Here is a 19,198-nt window from a genome sequence, read left to right on the forward strand (position 1 = left end):
CAGTGGCTGAAAGTATGTACTGGAGCATTATTGCAATTTTAACACTACTACATTTCTGAACCCTAAGCACGCCTGTGTCAGTCCTTGGGCACCCTGTGAATAGATAAACAGAATCAGTGTGAGAGCCAAACCCAGAGCTTTAATGCTTGTGTTTACCAAGGTCAAGTTCCATGAGTAAACTCCTGGTGGCTTTCTTTCTCTCCCTCAGTAATTCTTTTCCCTAGAGTTAGAGGCTTTTCGTGTTTGGATGAGCCTGTCTTAGAGATATTTGAACATTCTTCAGGCTGGTACACAACACCGGCTAGAACACACAGCTAGAAAAATTAGGGTTTGTACTGGGTGAGAGGTAATTTCAAAAGGCATTGGCAACCAATCTGGGGCTAAATGTGAACTCCTGGCAGATGCTCCTCTCTGAGAAGGTTTAAAGACCTCAGGAGCTTTATCTTGAAAGGTGCTGAAGGAGCTGGATGGTGACTTGGATGTGACTCAGTGGTAGAGAATGTTGGTGTTCCATCCACAGCACAGACAGGAGGTGGGGGATGGTAGGAGGTACAGGTAACTCCCACAGGGAGATAAGGAACCGTGATAATTCAGAGAAGCTCGCCTTTGTCTTCTGTAGCAATGCTAGAAGCCCAAGTGTGATGATCTCTCTGTTCACCAAGTTAAACTTGAGCTCTTTGTTAACCCCATCTGTGTTTCAGACAGTGGGTTGTCTTCCAAGGTCCTCCTTGTGCTGGAGGTCCCATGACTAACTAGGTCTTCAGACTACTAGCTTCAGTCGAAGAATGGAATGTTTGAACTATTACATTTTCAAAGAAAAATTTTTAGTAGGATCCATACAGAAACTTAAATGTTCTAAAAGTCACATTCTGAAAGGACTCAGGTGAAACCATCTCTTGTCTTTCATTTTCTGGTGTTTATTTACACATTTAAGAATGATGCATGATGAGCGTTTCTACTTATAGAATGTAGTGCCATTTCAATACATAGTGCCATCTGTAGTAATCAGATCAGGGGTCACTACCCATCATATACCCCTCATATGCCAGTGTTTTTTTTGTTAAGCCAAATTATGTTCTATTTAACTCAGTGAATCAAAAAATTTTTTTTCATTTCTGTAAGAAGTGAATGGAAGGATTGTTAAGGAGAATTGTGTGCATTCATGCCCTATACGTCTTTAACTTAGAATGTGCTTTCTGCACTACACATCCACCTGGTCCAGCAGACTTTAGGGGTCCAGTGGTATTTGACACAGCGGTTGCCATCTTGTGTAATATAGTTCTCTTTGGTTGCAGGTGCTCCTCACCTGATCTGTCAGACCCCAAAACATGAGTTGTTTTTACAGGATGTCTTTCTGTCAAAAATTGTTTCCATTTTAAAAAATTAAAACAAAACAAACGGGGTTGGGGATTTAAGTGGTAGAGCGCTGTTTAGCAAAATGTGAAAAATGCCCAAAAAAGAAAAAAAAAAAAAAACAAACAAACAAACAACCTATAAGGATTATGTAATTTGCACTGGCCCTTGCAACAAGGATCAAACAGGAACTGTGAGGGGAAAGGAGCCGAGGAGGTTGGGGGGAGCTCAGACCTTCAACCTGCCTGTCCACAATGCTCTTTGCCCTTACATAGTAGGAGGGGGAGTTGAGATCCTGTGCTTGGAGCAGGTGCTGGCTTAGATGTAGACTGAGAAGGTAGAAGAACTTTGGCAATGAATCTACAGGCCTGAGGTCATCTAGAATTCCAAGAACAACAATAGCAACAAAGTTATGTGTGCAATGTATCCTTCGGTAAACTCCTGAGCAAAGAAACAGTGTTCATCCCAGGAAGCCTGTATAAATGATATTATATTTGGTGCTTAACTGAATATAGCTGCTAGAATGCTGCTTCAACTAAGAATCACTCAGTGCTGATGGTTCTGAAGTCATCCAGAGCTTTTTGTTTCCAACCGGGTGTTTCTTTACCTAAAGACCAAGCACGGGGAGCTTGCCTGTAATCTAAATACTTAGAATCTCAAATTTGGGGCCAGCCTGGGCTAGATACTAAATCTCTGTTTCCTTCACTCCTGATGATGATTGAGGAGCTTGTGTGTGTGTGTGTGTGTGTGTGTGTGTGTGTGTGTGTGTGTGTGTGTGTGTGTGTGTAGAAGGGTCATGCAGCTTCCTTGAGGTTTGGCCACCCAGGAACACTGCCATCGCCCTATGGGGGCCTATAATTAGCAAAACCAAGCGTTTGACTCCCTGAGTCTTTAGCTACGCATTCTCAGACAGCCTGGAAATCCCTAGCAGGCAAGGGTCACAGGGCTAGAGGAAATCGCTCTCCAGAGACCAGGGAGAAGGGAGAAAAGCTGAAGCCTGTCATGCTCGCCCATCTTGTGAAGACGTGCGAGAATGGGAAACGGAGAGAGGCCAAATAGAATTGCAAGTGGCTTAGTGGATCTTCCTGGCGCTAAAATCTCACATGTGGGTTAACCAGGACTGATTTCAGAAGAAGCCACCCGTGTGCTTCAGAATACGACTTATTTCCCCATTTCAGTTCATGCTGCATGAACAGTTCCTGCATGGTTAAGGAAGGCTTCTTATCCCTCTGGACAGCCCTGAAGTTCAGAGGGACGGGCTGTGATAGCAGGAAAGCCACAGATCTGACCGGTGTTGATGCTTCTGTCTTTTGAGAGAAAGCCTCTTTCAAATAGTAGACTTCCCACAGTAGGTAACAGTGATCAAAGGTAGAAGTTTGCCCTTTTGGGTTTTTATCTTGTTGCTGTGTGGCATCTCTGGTATGGGGGATGGAATTTAAGGCCTCACGCGTGTTCTACAGAGATACATCCCCAGCCCCCACCTTCGAAGTAATTACATAACCCAATCCCTAATTAAAAGGGACAGCCAATTGCTAAAGAGCCCCTATGGAAGAATGAATGGTTCAGCACTTTCAGGGTGGTTTGTAGGCCCTGAACTTGTCTGGAACAGTTCTCCTGTTCTTGGTTTCCATGCAGTGTGTGAGCCACACTCGCACACACACACACACACACACACACACACACACACACACACACACACCTGTCAGTCAATCTCCGTGTCCTTGAACTCCCGTCCTTTGCTGGGCTCACTAAAAGCCCAAAGCTCCAAAGGCTCTGGGGGAATCCTGCTTCCAAGGTTTTCACACCAGCTTCTACTTTCTCGATGGAGCAAACGGAAGCAATTTAGTTAGTGACGTGTTACAGGCTCAGAAGTCAGGCAGGCAGGCCTTCCTTTGTCCTTTTACAGCAGCAGGACGTCTCTACAGCATCATCCCCTGCTGCCTTCAAAAACCTAATCTGTCCTAAAGGAAAGAAAATTATTTCCATAAGGAATCTTACGCCGTATCAGTGTGCAGTACTGAGAGACTAATCTTACTGGATTAGCATATAAAACCCAGACTCTGCTTATCGGGCGTTTGCAGTCTCTTAGGCGGTTTAAGCAAGAACACGTCACTTTAGGAAATCATTGAAACTGCTTAATGTATCCCTAGGAGAGAAGCAGATTTTTGTGCATCAAAACTGCTGTCTGGGGGGGATGGGGATTTAGCTCAGTGGTAGAGCGCTGCCTTAGGCTTAAGCACAAGGCCCTAGGTTCAGTCCTCAGCTCCAAAAAAAAAAAAAAAAAATGCTGTCTGAACATCTGTCTCTCTCTTTTTTTCCCCCTTTGTAAGGACCAAAAGCTGATCATTGATGTGGTCCGAACCAGCCAGGGAGACACTGATGGAAATCTTAGAGACGCCAGCAACTGAGCGTGGCAGGTGACTAATCTTTACATGTATGACAATAAGTTAATAGAGATGGCGGTGGCTAGCGTTCACACTAAATGTTCACTGTCATAGGGAATCTTAGTGTGGACAATGGACTTCACATCTGAACCACCGTGGAATATCCATTGGCAGAGGCATTCTCGAATGGGTATCAAAGGTGTTTTTTTGTTTTTTGTTTTCCTCTACAGTAGGAACAGAGACTCTGGGTGTGACCATGCAAGCTCTGTCTCAGCATTCAGCAGGTGGCTGGATATATCCGTGAAGAAATCATGCTGCTTGATAGGATGTCAAAATCCTTGTGTGTGAGATAACTTAGAAGAGAGTCTACAGCACAATCAAAGGTTTTTCCCCAAGTGTGTCAAGTGAGGTCCATGGTGACCTGGTGTCCTTACATTGCACAAACAACTCAGTTTTCATGACAGTCTGAGATTAGAAATTTAATGCCATTAATCCCTGCACTTGGGAAGCAGAGAGACAAACAGATTTCTGTGGTCTGAGGCTAGCCTGATCTACATAATAAGTTCCAGGATAGCCAGAGCTCCATTAATAAGACTCAAAGAAAAAAGTTGGATGTGTGAGGCCACGTGCCTGTAATACAGCACTAGACAGAAGGCACAGGGAGTTCAAGGCTAGACTGGGCTGTCTCAACAACAAGAGGGAAAAAAATGGTTTGGTTCATTCTGAAATAAATCAATTAATCCCCGTGTTATTATTTTAGTGCCAATAATTGCCACTTCCTAATCGACTTAACAGAATTGCCTAATTACTTCTTAATGGGTTGTGCTCATAAATTTCTTGTTCTTAATGTAATGGGTTGCCAAGAAATCATTGTCTCCAGATTCACTTAAAAAAAAAAAATCAAAACTTCAAGCTATCTTATGTGCGAATGTTTTTAAGCAATCTGGATGTATAAATATACTGATTTAAGATAAAAGGTTTTTTTTTTTGTTTTTTAGCTCTGCTGTAGCCTAAGTGGCAGAGACCATACACAGACGTATGGTCTCTTGTACACCTTCATGCCCCCTAGCTTGTGACTGGCCACTTAGAATTCTTTCTGGGCCTCAGGTGCTTACCTGTAAAAGGGTTTCTAATTCCCAGACAGAGGTTAGGGAGGAACATGCTAAGCAGATGCCATAGCACCTGACACACATCCAGTATATCACCCGCCTCGCAGTCCTGTTGTTTACTGCTGGCCCAGTAAGCCATTTCCGTGCCCTGATGCCCTATTCCTCCACTACAATTGCACCATAGACTTGATCTATGGTGTCAGCTGTCCTTGCAGTGAAACGGACCACCAGTCGCCTCGTATTACTGTCTTCTCGGACAGACTGGCCGGTTAGCACTCATTTGTGTGCACGCCATGCGCACAGGAACTGTCACCTGCAGGAATATCATTGCCCTGTGGCTCAAAGGAACTCTGCCATGGTTACTGTGAGAGGGACTCTGGGATGAGAAGGAAGTGCTCTGGCTGCCTTGCAGTTAAATGGCTTAGGAGTCTGTCAGCAAGGCTGGCTGGCGAGACCTCCGTGGATGCTCAGAGCTCCGTGTCAGTGCAAGATGTACTTTTCATTTTCTCAACCGGGCTACCCAGGAATTGAGATTCTTCATCCAGGGAATTACAAAGTAATAATTATACTAAGACAGTCGGTCACCTTGGCAAGGAAACAGCACCTTTGAGCTTTGGCCAAATTAGGCCCAGTATTACTTCTGTGTTTAATTTATTGTTGTTATCGTCGTTTGTGTTTCTTTATTGTTGTTTTTTTTTTTTTTTTTTTTGTCTTGTTTTTTGCTTTCTTAATTGGAAATAGTTTTTCTCCCAAAGTTTCCTTCAAAACCGTAAAGAGCCTATCCAGGTGCTAATCTTTAGACTTCGTATGTGTGACTTGGAGAGATCGGAGGAAGCGTGACCTGTTGACATTCTCTCTTTCAGGAACTAGAGCACACCAAAGACATGGAGAGCCGTGCTGTTGCAGACTCCAGGGCCCTGGAGGAAGGGAAGCAGAGCCAAGCAGTGATTGAAGATGCGAGCCTGCCTCTTGAGCAAAAGAAGAGGAAGATCCAGAGGAATCTACGGACGCTGGAGCAGACTGGACATGTGTCCTCCAAAAACAAGTACCAAGACATTCTCAACGAGATCGCCAAGGTGTCTGGAAATACCTTTCTTCCTTTCCCACGTAGACATTTGCTGGCACATGCGGGGCATCCTGGGAGATGACCTGGGGACTCACAGGAGCATACGGAGTTCCTGTTTTCCTTAGTATTCTGAAATTTTAAAGGTTTTGAGGATTTGTGGCTTCTATAAGGAATAGATACAACCCCCCCAGGCCAGGAGGAGAGTCAAACGCACCAGGGTAAACACTCTGGGAATGTAATGAGCAGTGAGTTCTGTTACAACTCTAAGTCAGGGGGTTGGGATTTAGCTCAGTGGTAGAGCGCTTGCCTAGCAAGCACAAGGCCCTGGGTTCGGTCCCCAGCTCTGAAAAAAAAAAAAAAAAAAAAAAAACAACTCTAAGTCAGGGCTACCTACTGCCTGCCTGCCCGCCTGCCTGCCTGCCTGCTTGTTTTATGATGCTTTGGGAAACAATTGTTTCTTTCACTGTTCACTGCCCTAAAGTCCCAATTGCTCTTGGGAGCTGCCGTTGAGATGGTAACTGTATGTCCCTGCGAATCTGCTTTGACGCAGTTGAGCCTTACTGCAGCTCAGACTTCAAGGTTCGTTTCTGTTTCTCACGGCACATCTTGCACTTGAGAATGTCCTGGGAAAGTGATCTCAACTTTGCGCAAGGAAACAGGAAATGGTTGAGATCTGTTTGCTGAGGATAAGGAAGGACATATTTGGGTAAAAGGACATTTTTTTTTTTTTTTTTCATTCAAATGTATACATCCGTGTGGGTCTGAGCTTAAAATCAGTTAAATAATTAGAGGAACATGTTCTTTGTCAAGCCCTGGAGTTAAATGAGCGGTCTGATTCTTTGGTAGAAAATTATGGTCGCTTTAGCAGAAGGATTATATCTCTTGCCCTGAGTAATCTAAAGAAGCTATCCTTTCTTTTCAAAGTTTGATAGAGAATAGTTTCTTTGAGATTATGAGACAGAGAAGTCAGGGCTGTTTGCAATCAATGAGAAAGCTCTGTTTATTAATGAAGATTTATTTCAGGAGGTGTTGGGAATGTGCCTCTGAATTCCTGCAACAGTTGGTTTTAATCTGTTCAAAGGAAAATCATCGTGAAACAGGCAACATTTCAAGTAAAATGTTCTCATAGCTTACTGGCTTATTTTTAAATTTTAGAGAGAGAGAGAGAGAGAGAGAGAGAGAGAGAGAGAGAGAGAGCGCTTGTGTGTCTGAACGAGTATTAGCACATATGCACCACAGTGTATGCACAGGGAGGTCAGAGGACAACCTTTGTGAGTTCACAACTCCTACCTTTTTTGAGGCAGTTTCACTTTGTCTCTGCTGTGCAGAGTCCTCCAGGGTAGCTGGCCCAGGAGCTTCCAGCCAACTCCTGGTTCCCACCTCCCATCTCACAGAAGGAGCGCTGCAATGCTGCCACATCTGAGTTTTTATGTGGGTTCTGGGCCTCAGACACAAGTCATCCAGTTTGCATGGCAAGCACTTTGCCTACTGAGAACTCTCCTGCCCTTACTGAATGACTTTTTTTTTTTTTTTTGTCATTCAAGAGAGTGCCCCTGAATAGTTTGAGCCCCGTTTATTTATACAGAATTTATTCAGAGCTTTCAAACACATTCAGCTTCAGATTTTCCTTAATCATTATCCAAGAGTCTCAACAAGTACTTATTAGAATTCGTTTTAAGCTCCCCTTATTTCCTTGTGGTTAATCTTTTCATACTTTTTTTAATTAATCATTCCGTTCGCTTATATCCCAAATGATGCCCCCATCCCACATCCGCCTCCCTCCTACCCTTTGCCTGTATGAGGGTGCTCCCCACCCACCCACACTCTCCCATCCCATTGCTCCAGCCACGCTAGCATCAAGCCTCCCAGGACCAAGGGCCTCCTTCCATTGCTGTCACTGAATGCCTTTTTAAACCTAGATCTTCAAGTTCAGTTTTTTTTTTTGTTTGTTTTTTTTTCATTTTTTTTTTCAAGTTCAGTTTTAACACGACTCCCAGGATCTATGAGCAGAAAGACAAAAACCATATTCTAGGAATTCTATTTAAATCTAAGTATGGTCCTCTCTTGCTATCTGGAGGGAACTGGGTTTTGGATTCCAGCCAACAACCAGAATCCATGGGTGCTCAAGTTTCTTACATGAAATGGGTAATGTTTGCGTGTGAGCTACTCAGGTCCCCCTGCCCGTGTTTTACTAAAAGTAAAGTCAAATGTGTCTTGCCACGTCGCCAGACTGACTCACCCCGGGCTCAAGCAGCCTTCCTGTCTCAGCCTCGGAAGTGGCTGGGACCAACAGGTATGTGCCATCATGCCTGGCATATACTGTATGTCATATACTATATATACATGTATAATATAGACATATACACTATATGGCATATACTGGCATATAAGGATGTCTTTCCCATATACTCTACGTCATATCCCAAATAGTATGTAATTGCTTAAGGTTCCGAATGCAATTTAAGTGCTGTGTAAATATGTGTTCCCTACATTGCTTAGGGAGTAGTAAAAGGCTAACTATGCTCATTACAGAGGCAGTTTTCTTTTTCCTCTGTATTTTTACTCCTTGCACAAATCCAGTGCGGAGCTATAGAAATGGAGCCAGTTTTCAATCTTCTCAAGTCAGGAGAGCCATCGATGAACTGAGATCATATGTGAACATTAACCTTTTTATGGCTTAAAATATTCTTCCAAGAGGGAAGTTCAAAAGAGTCTGAAGAAATCACATTTCTCTAGCTAAGGTTTTCTTTGCGTTCCTTTTTCCTTCTCCGATGGGAGATTCCCAGTTGCTCTCTAGCTTGCCTGTCATCTCGTCTAGGAAGACTTTGAACTTCTCAACTGCTCGCCTCAACCTCCCGAGTGCTGGGGAGACGGGCGGACACCACTGGGCTTCACTCACTCATCGGACCCAAGGCGTCACACATGCTGTTAAGCAAGCACTCTACTAACTGAGCTACAACCCAGCCTTTTTTGCCTTTTTAAAAGCTTTTTTATTTCCTAAAACTGTTTGATGGTTCTCATATTAAGGGTGGAGGGTTGTCTATAAAGTGTGGGGGAGGGGCTGTGTGTGTGTGTGTGTGTGTGCTGTGTGTATGGGGGGCTGCTGTATGGGGGGGGGGTGGTGTTTTGTGTGTGTGTGTGCTGAGTATGTGTGAAGTGTGTGGTGTGTGTGTGTGTGTGTGTGTGTGTGTGTGTGTGTGTGTGTGTATACTCTTCTCTGAGTAGGCCGATGAAATCCAGAGGTTAACACTGGATACCATTCTTCATAGTTCACTACCCTAATTTTGAGACCAATCTCTCTGGAACCTGAATCTCACAGTAGTTTCAGCTAACTATCCCGCTAGCCAGTGAGCCCCCAAGGTCTCCCTGTGCCTGCCCCCAAGCTCTGGGGCTACACATGTGTGCTACCGTGCCAAGCTGTTATGTAAGGCTTAGGGATCTGAACTCGAATCCTCGGGAGAGCTCTTGACTGACTGATCCATCTCCCTAGTCTACTTCTCTCACTGAGGGGGGTGGAAATAAACTTTAGTAACCCTCTTAAAATAAAAATTGGAGCAGAAAGTGATAACAATGTGTTGGGCTGTGTTAATATATATAATGAGGTAGGTGCCTGAGATAAACTATAATCAGCAGCCATACACCGACCTGCTACCTGTTTTTTCTTCTTCTAAAGCATCGGTCTTCAGAAGAAGCGAGAGGCAGGCTCCCTCCAGCCCGTCATTATAGCCCTTTACTTGTTTCAGGATATTCGAAATCAAAGACTCCACCGCAAGCTTCGAAAGGCTGAGCTGTCAAAACTTCAGCAGACCCTGCACGCACTTAATAAGAAGGCAGCATTTTATGAGGATCAAATTAATTATTATGACACCTACATCAAGACCTGTGTAGACAACCTGAAAAGAAAGTGAGTTCAGATCCCCTTGGTGCCCACTCACAGTGTTGGGATTTGTTTGGGGAGACTGCAGCACCGGTGGTGGCCTGGGTTGCTTTGGAATCGTTCTAGTTTGCCTTATACCGCTGATAAAGGCCATGACCAGAGCAGCGCGGGGAGGAAAGGGTTTCATTGGCCTGCATGTGCTAACCACAGTCCCATCAGTAAGGGAACTCTAGTAGGAACCTGGGGCAGGAACAGAGGCAGAGAACACAGAAGAGTGGTACTCACTGACTTGCTCTTCATGGACTATTCAGCCTGCTTTCCTATAGAACCCAGGACCACCAGCCTAGAGAAGGCACCACCCACAGTGGGCTCCCCCAACCCCCATTGATCACTCATTAAGAAAATGACCTACAGGTTTGCTTCTGCCAACCTTAAGGAGGTGTTTCCTCAATTGGGGTTTCCTAGATTGGCTTTAAAATGACTTGAAGGTCTCAAATGACTTTAGATGAGTCACACTGACATAAAACTATCCAGCAGCTATATGTCTATTTGATTTGAGAATGTTTATGATGAATAGGAATTTGTTTACCTGATAGCGTTAGATAAGTCAGGTACTTGCTAATTGCACTGACCTAATGACCTAAATTTTAAATTAATCTATTTTTATTTTATGTGCATGCTTTGTCTGCATGTATCCAAGCAAGGGTGTCAGATCCCTTAGAACTGGAGTTACAAACAGTTGTGAACTGCCATGTGGGTACTGGGAATTGAATTCAGGTCCTCTGGAAGACCAGTCAGTGCTCTTAACCCCTGAGCCATCTCTCCAGCCCCAATGACCTAAATTTTAATAATTTAAAATTCTTTGTTGATTTTTTTAAAGCCATTTCTGACACGATAGGCTAAATTTTGGCAGCTCTCTCATACCCACTATTAATAAATTATAGATTTTTTATATACAATCTAATGACTCTCAGTGACAACTCTTTTGCTGATAATTATTCTTATCACTAGACTGGGTCAATGCTGATTAAAGTTTAATTACCCACTTAAGTGTGTGATGCGATGTTTCCAGATAACTTTCCTCTGCATAAAAGCAGTAGGAAGTGATACTATGTAGGAAAATCAATAGTGTTACTCATAGGAAGTCTGAAGAAAAGAGATAGTCTCCTCATCCGCCTTATAGTCTCCTCATCACCTTACTCCGGGCGGTCTTCATTCATTTGCTTGAAGGCTGTGCAAGTCTTTTTTTAACACTCTACCATAGAGAAATCAATCAAGCAAACTTTCAATGGAATATGATCCCTAGTGGTTTGGCTTCACATAGCTTTACAGCAACTTTAAGCCATGAACTCTGTAGTCCTAATGTGGGTTCTGAGTCTCTAATAGTTTGTGATCTTGATTTTCTCATGTTTAACATGAGGTTGAGAGTGCTGTCTTCTTGGGGGTAGCTGTGAAAGCGAAATGAAATTACTTGTAGCAAAGGCATGCATTAATATCAAAGGACCATGGAAACCACTCATTTTGGAAAATACAAACTGATATGTTTAAAGTATATATTTGGAACATAATATGTATAAAGTATATATTTGGAACAGGGCTAGATCAGTTTTATTAATACCTTCAGTTTGGAACAGCAAGTTCATGTAATTACTCTAGGGCTACTCCAGTGACTTACAAGACAGACACTTGGTCCAGTATGCCTGAGAATGCAGCATACCTTTTAGTTTAAACACCAACTTCAGTCACTTAGGAAATCCACATGGGTAGTGATTCCAAAGCATGGGGACCGTTGTCACCTTCTATCAAAGATCAGTACAGTCCCTCCACTCCCCCACCCCTGAACTGTGGGGTGTCTCTGGCCACGGTTGCTGCACCATTTGGAACATCTTGACAACAGGTCATCTGTTCTCTTTGGCTCAGAAATTCTCGGAGATCAATTAAACTGGATGGAAAAGCAGAACCCAAAGGAACGAAGAGAGTGAAGCCAGTGAGGTACACGGCAGCAAAACTACATGACAAAGGTGTCCTGCTGGGCATAGACGATCTTCAAACCAACCAGTAAGTAGGGGCCAGCATTGCCCTCCAGTCATACACAAGCTGACTAGGAGGTCCTGGGTGGCTTGGAGGGTCTGTTTGTTCTAGCAAGGCTTAGCCTGTGTTACAGATCACTAGTCATACGCCTCACCACCCCACCACCCGACCTTCAACACCAGGCCCTGATGTGATTGGTCCTGAGAAGGGTGTGTAGCCAGAAGTCATGTGTCCTAAGGTTTGTCCAGTATATGAATCTGAGGGTCTCTCTTGGTCCCTTCAAACGAACTGAGTCAGAGCCATGAGCATGAAAGGCTGCCTTTTGATCTTGGTGCAAGAGTTACTAACAGTTACTAAACAGTGTTTGCATTTCAAAACCACAAGCCGTGACAGCCCCTGGTCAGAACCACCTCGACCAGCGTGCTGGGAGTATGTGAATTCAAGGTGGAAGAACCAACAGAAATGGCGGTACATGCCCTCAGCAGGCACACCGTGCATTCGAGCATGCCTTGCTCTGCCTTTGCAGAAGGCCATGAGTCTCATGCATATCCTTCCTGTCTTCCTTTGTCTCAAGAGAAGTCATCCTTTGGCGTTGGCCTTCTCTCTGACTCCCTCCTCCTTCCAGGACCGGGCCCACAGCATCTGATTCTATAAGCTCTGTGAACACACATCTTTGCCTCGTGAAGTTTCTGTAAAGAGGATTACCTAATGAACGTTGCTGTCCCAACAGGGGTATAAGGCCATGTCCAAGGATCACACCTGCTCGTTCCTTTGTAATTAGTAGTTCAGATCCCAGCAGTGGAAGATGATGCAGGGTGTTCGGCTGCCCTGGGATCCCCACACCAGTCTGCTCACTGGCCCTAAGTTGAACTGTGTCGGTTTCTTTCTTCTTTAGTGGTTTTCTTGTGATCGCATGTGTCTGACTGTTCCTTTTCCATAGGTTTAAGAATGTTATGTTCGATATCATAGCTACTGAGGACATGGGCATCTTTGACGTCAGATCCAAATTCCTCGGCGTTGAGATGGAAAAGGTGCAACTCAATATTCAGGTGAGCTGGGGTTTTACCCAGAGGCCATTGCGGCTCTCCTTGCATACTACGCCGCAGCACCTGACAAACCTTGCTGCTAGAGCTGACAGCCTGAGTTTAATTTCTGGAACTCAGATAGTAGAAGGACCTCCACATGCACGCACACACACACACACACACACACACACACACACACACACACACACACACACATGCACGAAAATTGTGTCTGATATTAACTGATAATAGTTTTCTTCCATGCAGTTTTTTCTTTCCAATGCTGAAGTTCAAGCCCAAAAGCTCTCACACACACACTAACTAACTTTGTACCATGGAATTATAACCTCAGCCCTCTGTCTGTCAGTCAGCCATTTGTTCTACTCTCGGCAGTAATTCTCTCAGTGTGTCCTAACCACACCACCACTCACGGTCACTTACGAACTTGTTAAAACGCAGCTCTCAACCCCGGAGCTGCCACGGGTTCAGGATTCCAAGTCCTAGCTCACCTGTATTTGTAAGCATACTAACGCTTTAGAAGCCACATGGGATTATTGGATCAGCCAGGTCTATTTCGTCATTGGTTCTTCCGGTGCATTTTTAAACAATGGCATCACACTGAGATGTCCTCCTTCCCTCTGGTTCCAGGACTTACTTCAGATGCAGTATGAAGGGGTGGCCGTGATGAAGATGTTCGATAAGGTGAAAGTAAACGTGAATCTTCTCATTTACCTTCTGAACAAGAAGTTCTACGGGAAGTGACGTGCCGACTGCTGAGGGACTCGTGGACTCTCTACTGCCTGCCTTGAGAAATGAGTTTGTCTAGTATTTTTGTTTTAAAACATGATTGAAATCACGGCTTATAAATGTGTGATTTTTTTTTTTTAAAGACCAAAACTGTTCTGAAGAATGTAGCCACGTGCCTTTTTGATAATTGGATACTGCAGCAGGGGGATAGACAAGATGGGCTGATGGGACACACCCAGTACTGTGGCACAGGTACTCCGTCTGAAAAGTTCTGAACGCCCTGTGATTTGTTTTAAAGTAGGGGGAGAAAGTTGAGCTGACTAGGGACAAATGTATAAACCTATTTTCCTATGAAAAAAATTTTTTAAATGTCCCACTTAAATGATGTAATTCTTCGCAGATTTTTTTTTTATCTGTGGAGAAATAGAGATCTAATTAATTTGTAATGAATTATTTAGACATATAGTTCTAAGCCCTGCCTTCTGGGAATTATCGGTTTTAAAGAGAACTTTTGTGCAATTCAAAATGAAGTTTTTATAAGCAATTGAAAGTGATGACACAGCAACACTTTCTGTATAAAAGTATATATTTTATGTGATTTATTCAATTTATTCAAAGTGCACTACTGCCTCATGGGAAGGCTCCTGTAGGAGGAGTCGCAGGAAACACGGTGGATAGCAAGTAGAGACCCCCACCTTCACCCTCACCTTTTATTTGAATACTTCAATTGTGCCTCTCAATTTTTTTGTAATGCTATAAAATCAGTATCTAGATGGTTTTTAAATGTATTCTTTGAAAATTGTTTTATGTAAAATAAATGTTACTTAATTACATGAAGGTGGTTTTCTCAGGGTGTTTTAATGAGTCCAACTCAGTAGGTAGAAGACTCTTGGTGGGGCTCATCAGGGAAAGAAGTCATATACCCAGAGCTGTGCAGATTGGGGTACAGAGGAAGCTGCTGTAGGAAGGACTTGGGCCCCCAAATTCAACCATCCATGGGCTGATTCATGGGCAATCCAGAGATCCAGTCAGCCTTTACTGGATCCCAACTGATTCCAACCAGAAGGGGAAAGGGGGCAGAAGTTTGGAACAAAAACGCTTTGAATTACAAAGGCCACTCTTGCCTACTTCCTGTTGACCAATAGTAGGTTCCAGCCAGCCAGGGTCCTCCCCTCAGTCTGTTTTGTGTGGTCACCACAAAATGTGCTTGTGGCTGGGCACTTTGCAAGACAAAAATGCTCATTTAATTCCAAGTTCTGGAGGGCTCTGAGCGGAGCGCCAGCAGCTCAGTATTATTCACAGTAGATGAGGAAGAAACAAAATACCAGCCAGGACACTCTCGCTTCGTAACAGTGTTTCTAAACCTGGGGGTCAGAGAAACCTTTCACAGGGGTCGACTAAGACCATCAGAAAACATAGAATATTTACATTATGATTCATAACAGTATCGCAAAATACACTTACGAAGTAGCAACAATGTAATAATTGTATGGTTCAGAGTCACCACAGCACGAAGAACTGTAAGGGTCACAGCATTGGGAAGGCTGAGCCCCTCTGCTTTATGGAACAACCCTCTCTGCCCCCAAACCCTAATCCAGCCTCTTAAAGACATTACTCTGCTCATGAGGTTAGAGCTCCTACGGTTTAATTAACCCTTAAAGGTCCCACCATCTCTCAACATCTTTACTGAGACTCAAACATCAACGCGGGTTCAATACACAAATGGGGACAAGCCGCATCCAAGCTGTGGAGATCTCTAAATAGGCAGCTAAGTATCCAGTTAAAACAGGGAGCGAAGAGAAGACAATCTGTTAATGAAAGAGAAAGAAAGATAGTAGGAGCTTGGACCCTGGGGCTAGACCTTTCCTGGCACCTTACTCATCTATTCAACAGGCTTATTTTCCTTAGGGATTATAAAGTCTGCTTAATAGAGAAAAATGAACTTAAGTTTAAAATCAACAAAATTTGGAAAATTCTGATAAGTAGAGTCCTTTTTTATATATAGTTTATTTTTATTCTATGTGCATTGGTATTTTGCCTGCACCGATGTCAGTGTGAGGGTGTTTGATCTTGGAGTTATAGACAGTTGTGAGCCGCCATGTGGTTGCTGGGAATTGAACCTGGGTCCTCTGGAAGAGCAGTCAGTGCTCTTAGCCTCGGAACCACCTCTCTAGCCCCAGAATCCTCTATTTTCATAGTTGTTTCAGACTACATTGAATTTTTTTAATTTCTCTAAATACGAGTGTTTTGACCGCATGCATGCATGTACACAATATGCATGTCTGGTGTCCAAAGCTGTCAAAAGAGGGCATCAGACCCCCTGGCACTGGAGCTATGAATAAGCCGTTGTGTGGGAACTAGGAATTGAACTGGGGTCCTCTGCAACAATTGCTGTGAACTGCTGAGCCAGCTCTCCATCCCCAAGCAACATATATTTTTGACAAATACTGCAGAACAATTCTATCGCAACAATGTATAACTGTGGGAGTGGCTTGCTTTTGTTGTTTGGTTTTTTTGTTTTGTTTTGTTTTGTTTTTTTTTTGTTTGTTTGTTTTTTTGTCTTATTTGCACATCGTTAGCCTTAATGTGACTCAGTAGAAGCACTCTGGTAAGTTTCATCTACACAATGTTTTAGTGAGGGTTTTCATTGCTGTGAACAGATACCATGACCAAGGCAACTCTTAGAGCATGTTTATGCATGTCTGTGGGTGGTTCTTGCCTGTGTACACATGTGTGGAACCAGAGGCTCGACTTTGAATGCCTTCCTCTATCCCTGTCCCATCCTGCTTTTTGAGACAGGGTCTTTCACTGAATCTAGAGCTTGCCTTTTAGCTCTGTTGGCTGGCTAGGCCCTAGGCTTCACCTGTGTCTACCCACCCTCCGTCCCAGCACAGACAGGCAGCACTATGCCGGGCTCCTATGTGGGCACTGGGATTGGCACTACTATAATGCTTTTCACAAAGATGGTTCCTAGACTGTGACATGATCGTGGTTCCACTATTACAAAAGACATCTTTAGTCAAGGACGTTGAGAGTGCTGTATTCCTCTAACTTCTTCAGTTAGACACCTGACACTTTAGTTTTTACACTGTGCACTCCTAGCTGTTGGTATTCTAAGCTCTACCCCCACAGCTACCTGGCAACAGCCAGGTATGCTCTGCCCCACAGTTGCCTGGCAACAACAAGCTATACCTGAGCATATGGGGGCTGCTTGCCCCCTCCCTCTCCCTCTTGCTTTCTCTTTGCTCTTTGTTCTCTTCCCTGCTCTTCCCCTTGTCTCCTCTCTCTCCATCTCTCCCCTTCCCCCCCCCCCGACATGCTCGTGGCCAGCCTCCTTTACTTATCCCCCTTCTACTCTTCTTCTCTCATTAAACCTTTCCACGTGGAACCATGTTGGCTTGGTGTGCTCTGTCTGGAAAGCGAGCCAAGATTCCAACCCCAACACTAGCTGGCCTGGAACTAACTATGTAGACCAGGCTGGCCTAACTGCGGGAACTAAAGGTATGTGGACAACTGGCCCATTCCTGGCACTTTGAAAAGCAAAAACCATGGCAGCCCCAGTCACTCTCCATCGATCTGCTCTTTGGGCCCCAGGGAGGGAAGACCTGTGCACATTATTCAGGAAGTTAGTGACCAACCTATGTTGTCATTGTGTGGTACAAACCATCAGGGCTTTAGTGTACAGGTCCCTGGGGTATCTTGTGGGTGTGTGTGTATGGACACTAATTAGAGATACTTTTCATGATGTGACGTTTACGATTTTTGTGGTTAAGCGGGGGTCAGTGGTGTTCCTCAAACATCTAGAGAAGCAACCACAGAACCGTAACTGCTGAGAGGCCATTTCATGTGTATTAGATCTTACTGCCGGTTAGCTATTTGAAAGCACCATTGCCTCTGGTACTGAAGCCAGGACCTGGTAAGGGGTTAAAACAGTCTTCAAGCTCTAGGTCAGCGGTTCTCACCCTTCCTAGTGCTCAGACCCTTTCATACAGTTCCTCATGTTGTCATACTATCCGAGCATAAAATCATTTTCATTGCTACCTCATCACTAATTTCCCTACTGTTATGAATCATGATGTAAATATTTCTGGAGCTAGAAGTTTGTCAAAGAGGTCATGGCACACAGGTTGAAAACAGCTGCTCCAGAAGCTGTGTTTCCCACTCCTCGGTTGAGTGCCTGGCGATGCCTTATCAATACTCTGAGCAGATAGGGCTCTGTCATGGGGTGAGGAGGACAGCATTCCTCCTTCCCATGCCCTTCTGAGTCCGGTACTGCTTTCCATGGACAGTTGGATGGACAGAGAGTCTGTGATGACCTGATGCTAACGGAACATCCTTTCCACTTCCATATAAGACAGCTGCTATGGACTTAGTCAGCTGTCTTGTTTTCCTTAGAATGTAAACTCTCTAAGCTAAAACACCCTAGAGTTGATCCCTTTATACAGGAACTGAAGTTTCTGTTTTAAGATGGGATCTCATGTAGCCCGACTGACGTCAAAGTCATGCTAGCATCGATGTAGCTGAGGGTGAGCTTGAGCTCTTGGCGGTCCTGCCCTTGCCTCTCAAGTGCTGGGATTACAAGCGTGCACCACAGTGACCTGATGAACAAAAATTTTGTTTTCTTTTGAATAGATACTAAATTTGACCTTGCTCAGGGACCCGGGCCATACCACTCTCCTGGGGGCGAATTACTGGAAATACTTTATGAGACACACTTTTTTCTAAACCTGAAATATGAATATAAGTTTGTAACACAAAAGACAAAAACAGGTCTCCTCCTGAATAGGTTGTAATTTATTTAAATCTACTGTTTGCTTGGAGAAGAGATGAGGAGGTCTTAGGCAAACAGGAAGTGGCTGCTCTTACTTCCTGTGCTTTCATGGGACAGGGGCTCTCATATTCCTACCACTAGCTGATAAAAGGAAATTACTAGGTGCATTCCTAGAATATTCTGTTATCTTTGGAGAGCTTTGAATAGAGGGAGGAAATGATACTCGAAACAGGTAGTGTTAGTGGCTGAAAGGAGCAGGGCCCCAAACATCCGGAGATTAGAGTTTACACCGCAGTGGTTCCGTGTTTGTCTTTAAACACTGGTCCATGCCATCCACAGGGGAGGGTTGCTAATGACTCACACTCTTTGGTGCCAGGTGAGTTAAAATAGGGACTGTAAAAGCCCAGAGTGCACAAGCAGTTCCAACGGAAACAGTGCGGTAAAGCCGAGACTCTGTGAGGATTGCTCATTCTGATGAGGTTGTCCGCCCTCCCCAATGGGCATCTGCTAGAAAAGTGTCAGAAGGGTCGGGCACAAGTGGCAAGGAGCTAAAGAAGCAGAGGGACTTGACATCCTTTTCCAGGAGTTCTGAAGGCCATACGGTGAGGAGAGAGATGTGTTCAAGCTGCAGGACAAAATGGGCGAAATGTAGCATCAGACTATAATGCAAAACGAGAAATCCATCTAAACAGGCAGGCAGGACGTCCTGCAGTTTACATGGGATGTTCAGAAGGTTCATAGTTGGATAACATGTATGTATGTGTCGGAATGTAGATGCCATGGTTATTTGGGGACGGGCGAATTAATATTCTGAACAATGGGGTCAAAGGTTGGA

General features: G+C 44.2%; 1 protein-coding gene across 1 annotated transcript in view; it reads left to right on the forward strand.

The window, feature by feature from the left end:
• Positions 1 to 14,429, forward strand: part of LOC116896097 (ras GTPase-activating-like protein IQGAP2) — a 42,527-nt gene extending 28,098 nt beyond the window's left edge. Inside the window, exons 4-8 of the mRNA XM_032897069.1 lie at positions 5,710 to 5,922; positions 9,656 to 9,816; positions 11,710 to 11,847; positions 12,761 to 12,869; positions 13,494 to 14,429. Coding sequence (XP_032752960.1) covers positions 5,710 to 5,922; positions 9,656 to 9,816; positions 11,710 to 11,847; positions 12,761 to 12,869; positions 13,494 to 13,607 — 735 coding nt within the window. The 3' untranslated portion in view covers positions 13,608 to 14,429. The remainder of the gene's footprint in view (positions 1 to 5,709; positions 5,923 to 9,655; positions 9,817 to 11,709; positions 11,848 to 12,760; positions 12,870 to 13,493) is intronic.
• Positions 14,430 to 19,198: the final 4,769 nt, after the last annotated feature.

This window comes from Rattus rattus, chromosome 3, assembly GCF_011064425.1.
Source record: "Rattus rattus isolate New Zealand chromosome 3, Rrattus_CSIRO_v1, whole genome shotgun sequence".
Classification (NCBI taxonomy): Eukaryota; Metazoa; Chordata; class Mammalia; order Rodentia; family Muridae; genus Rattus; species Rattus rattus.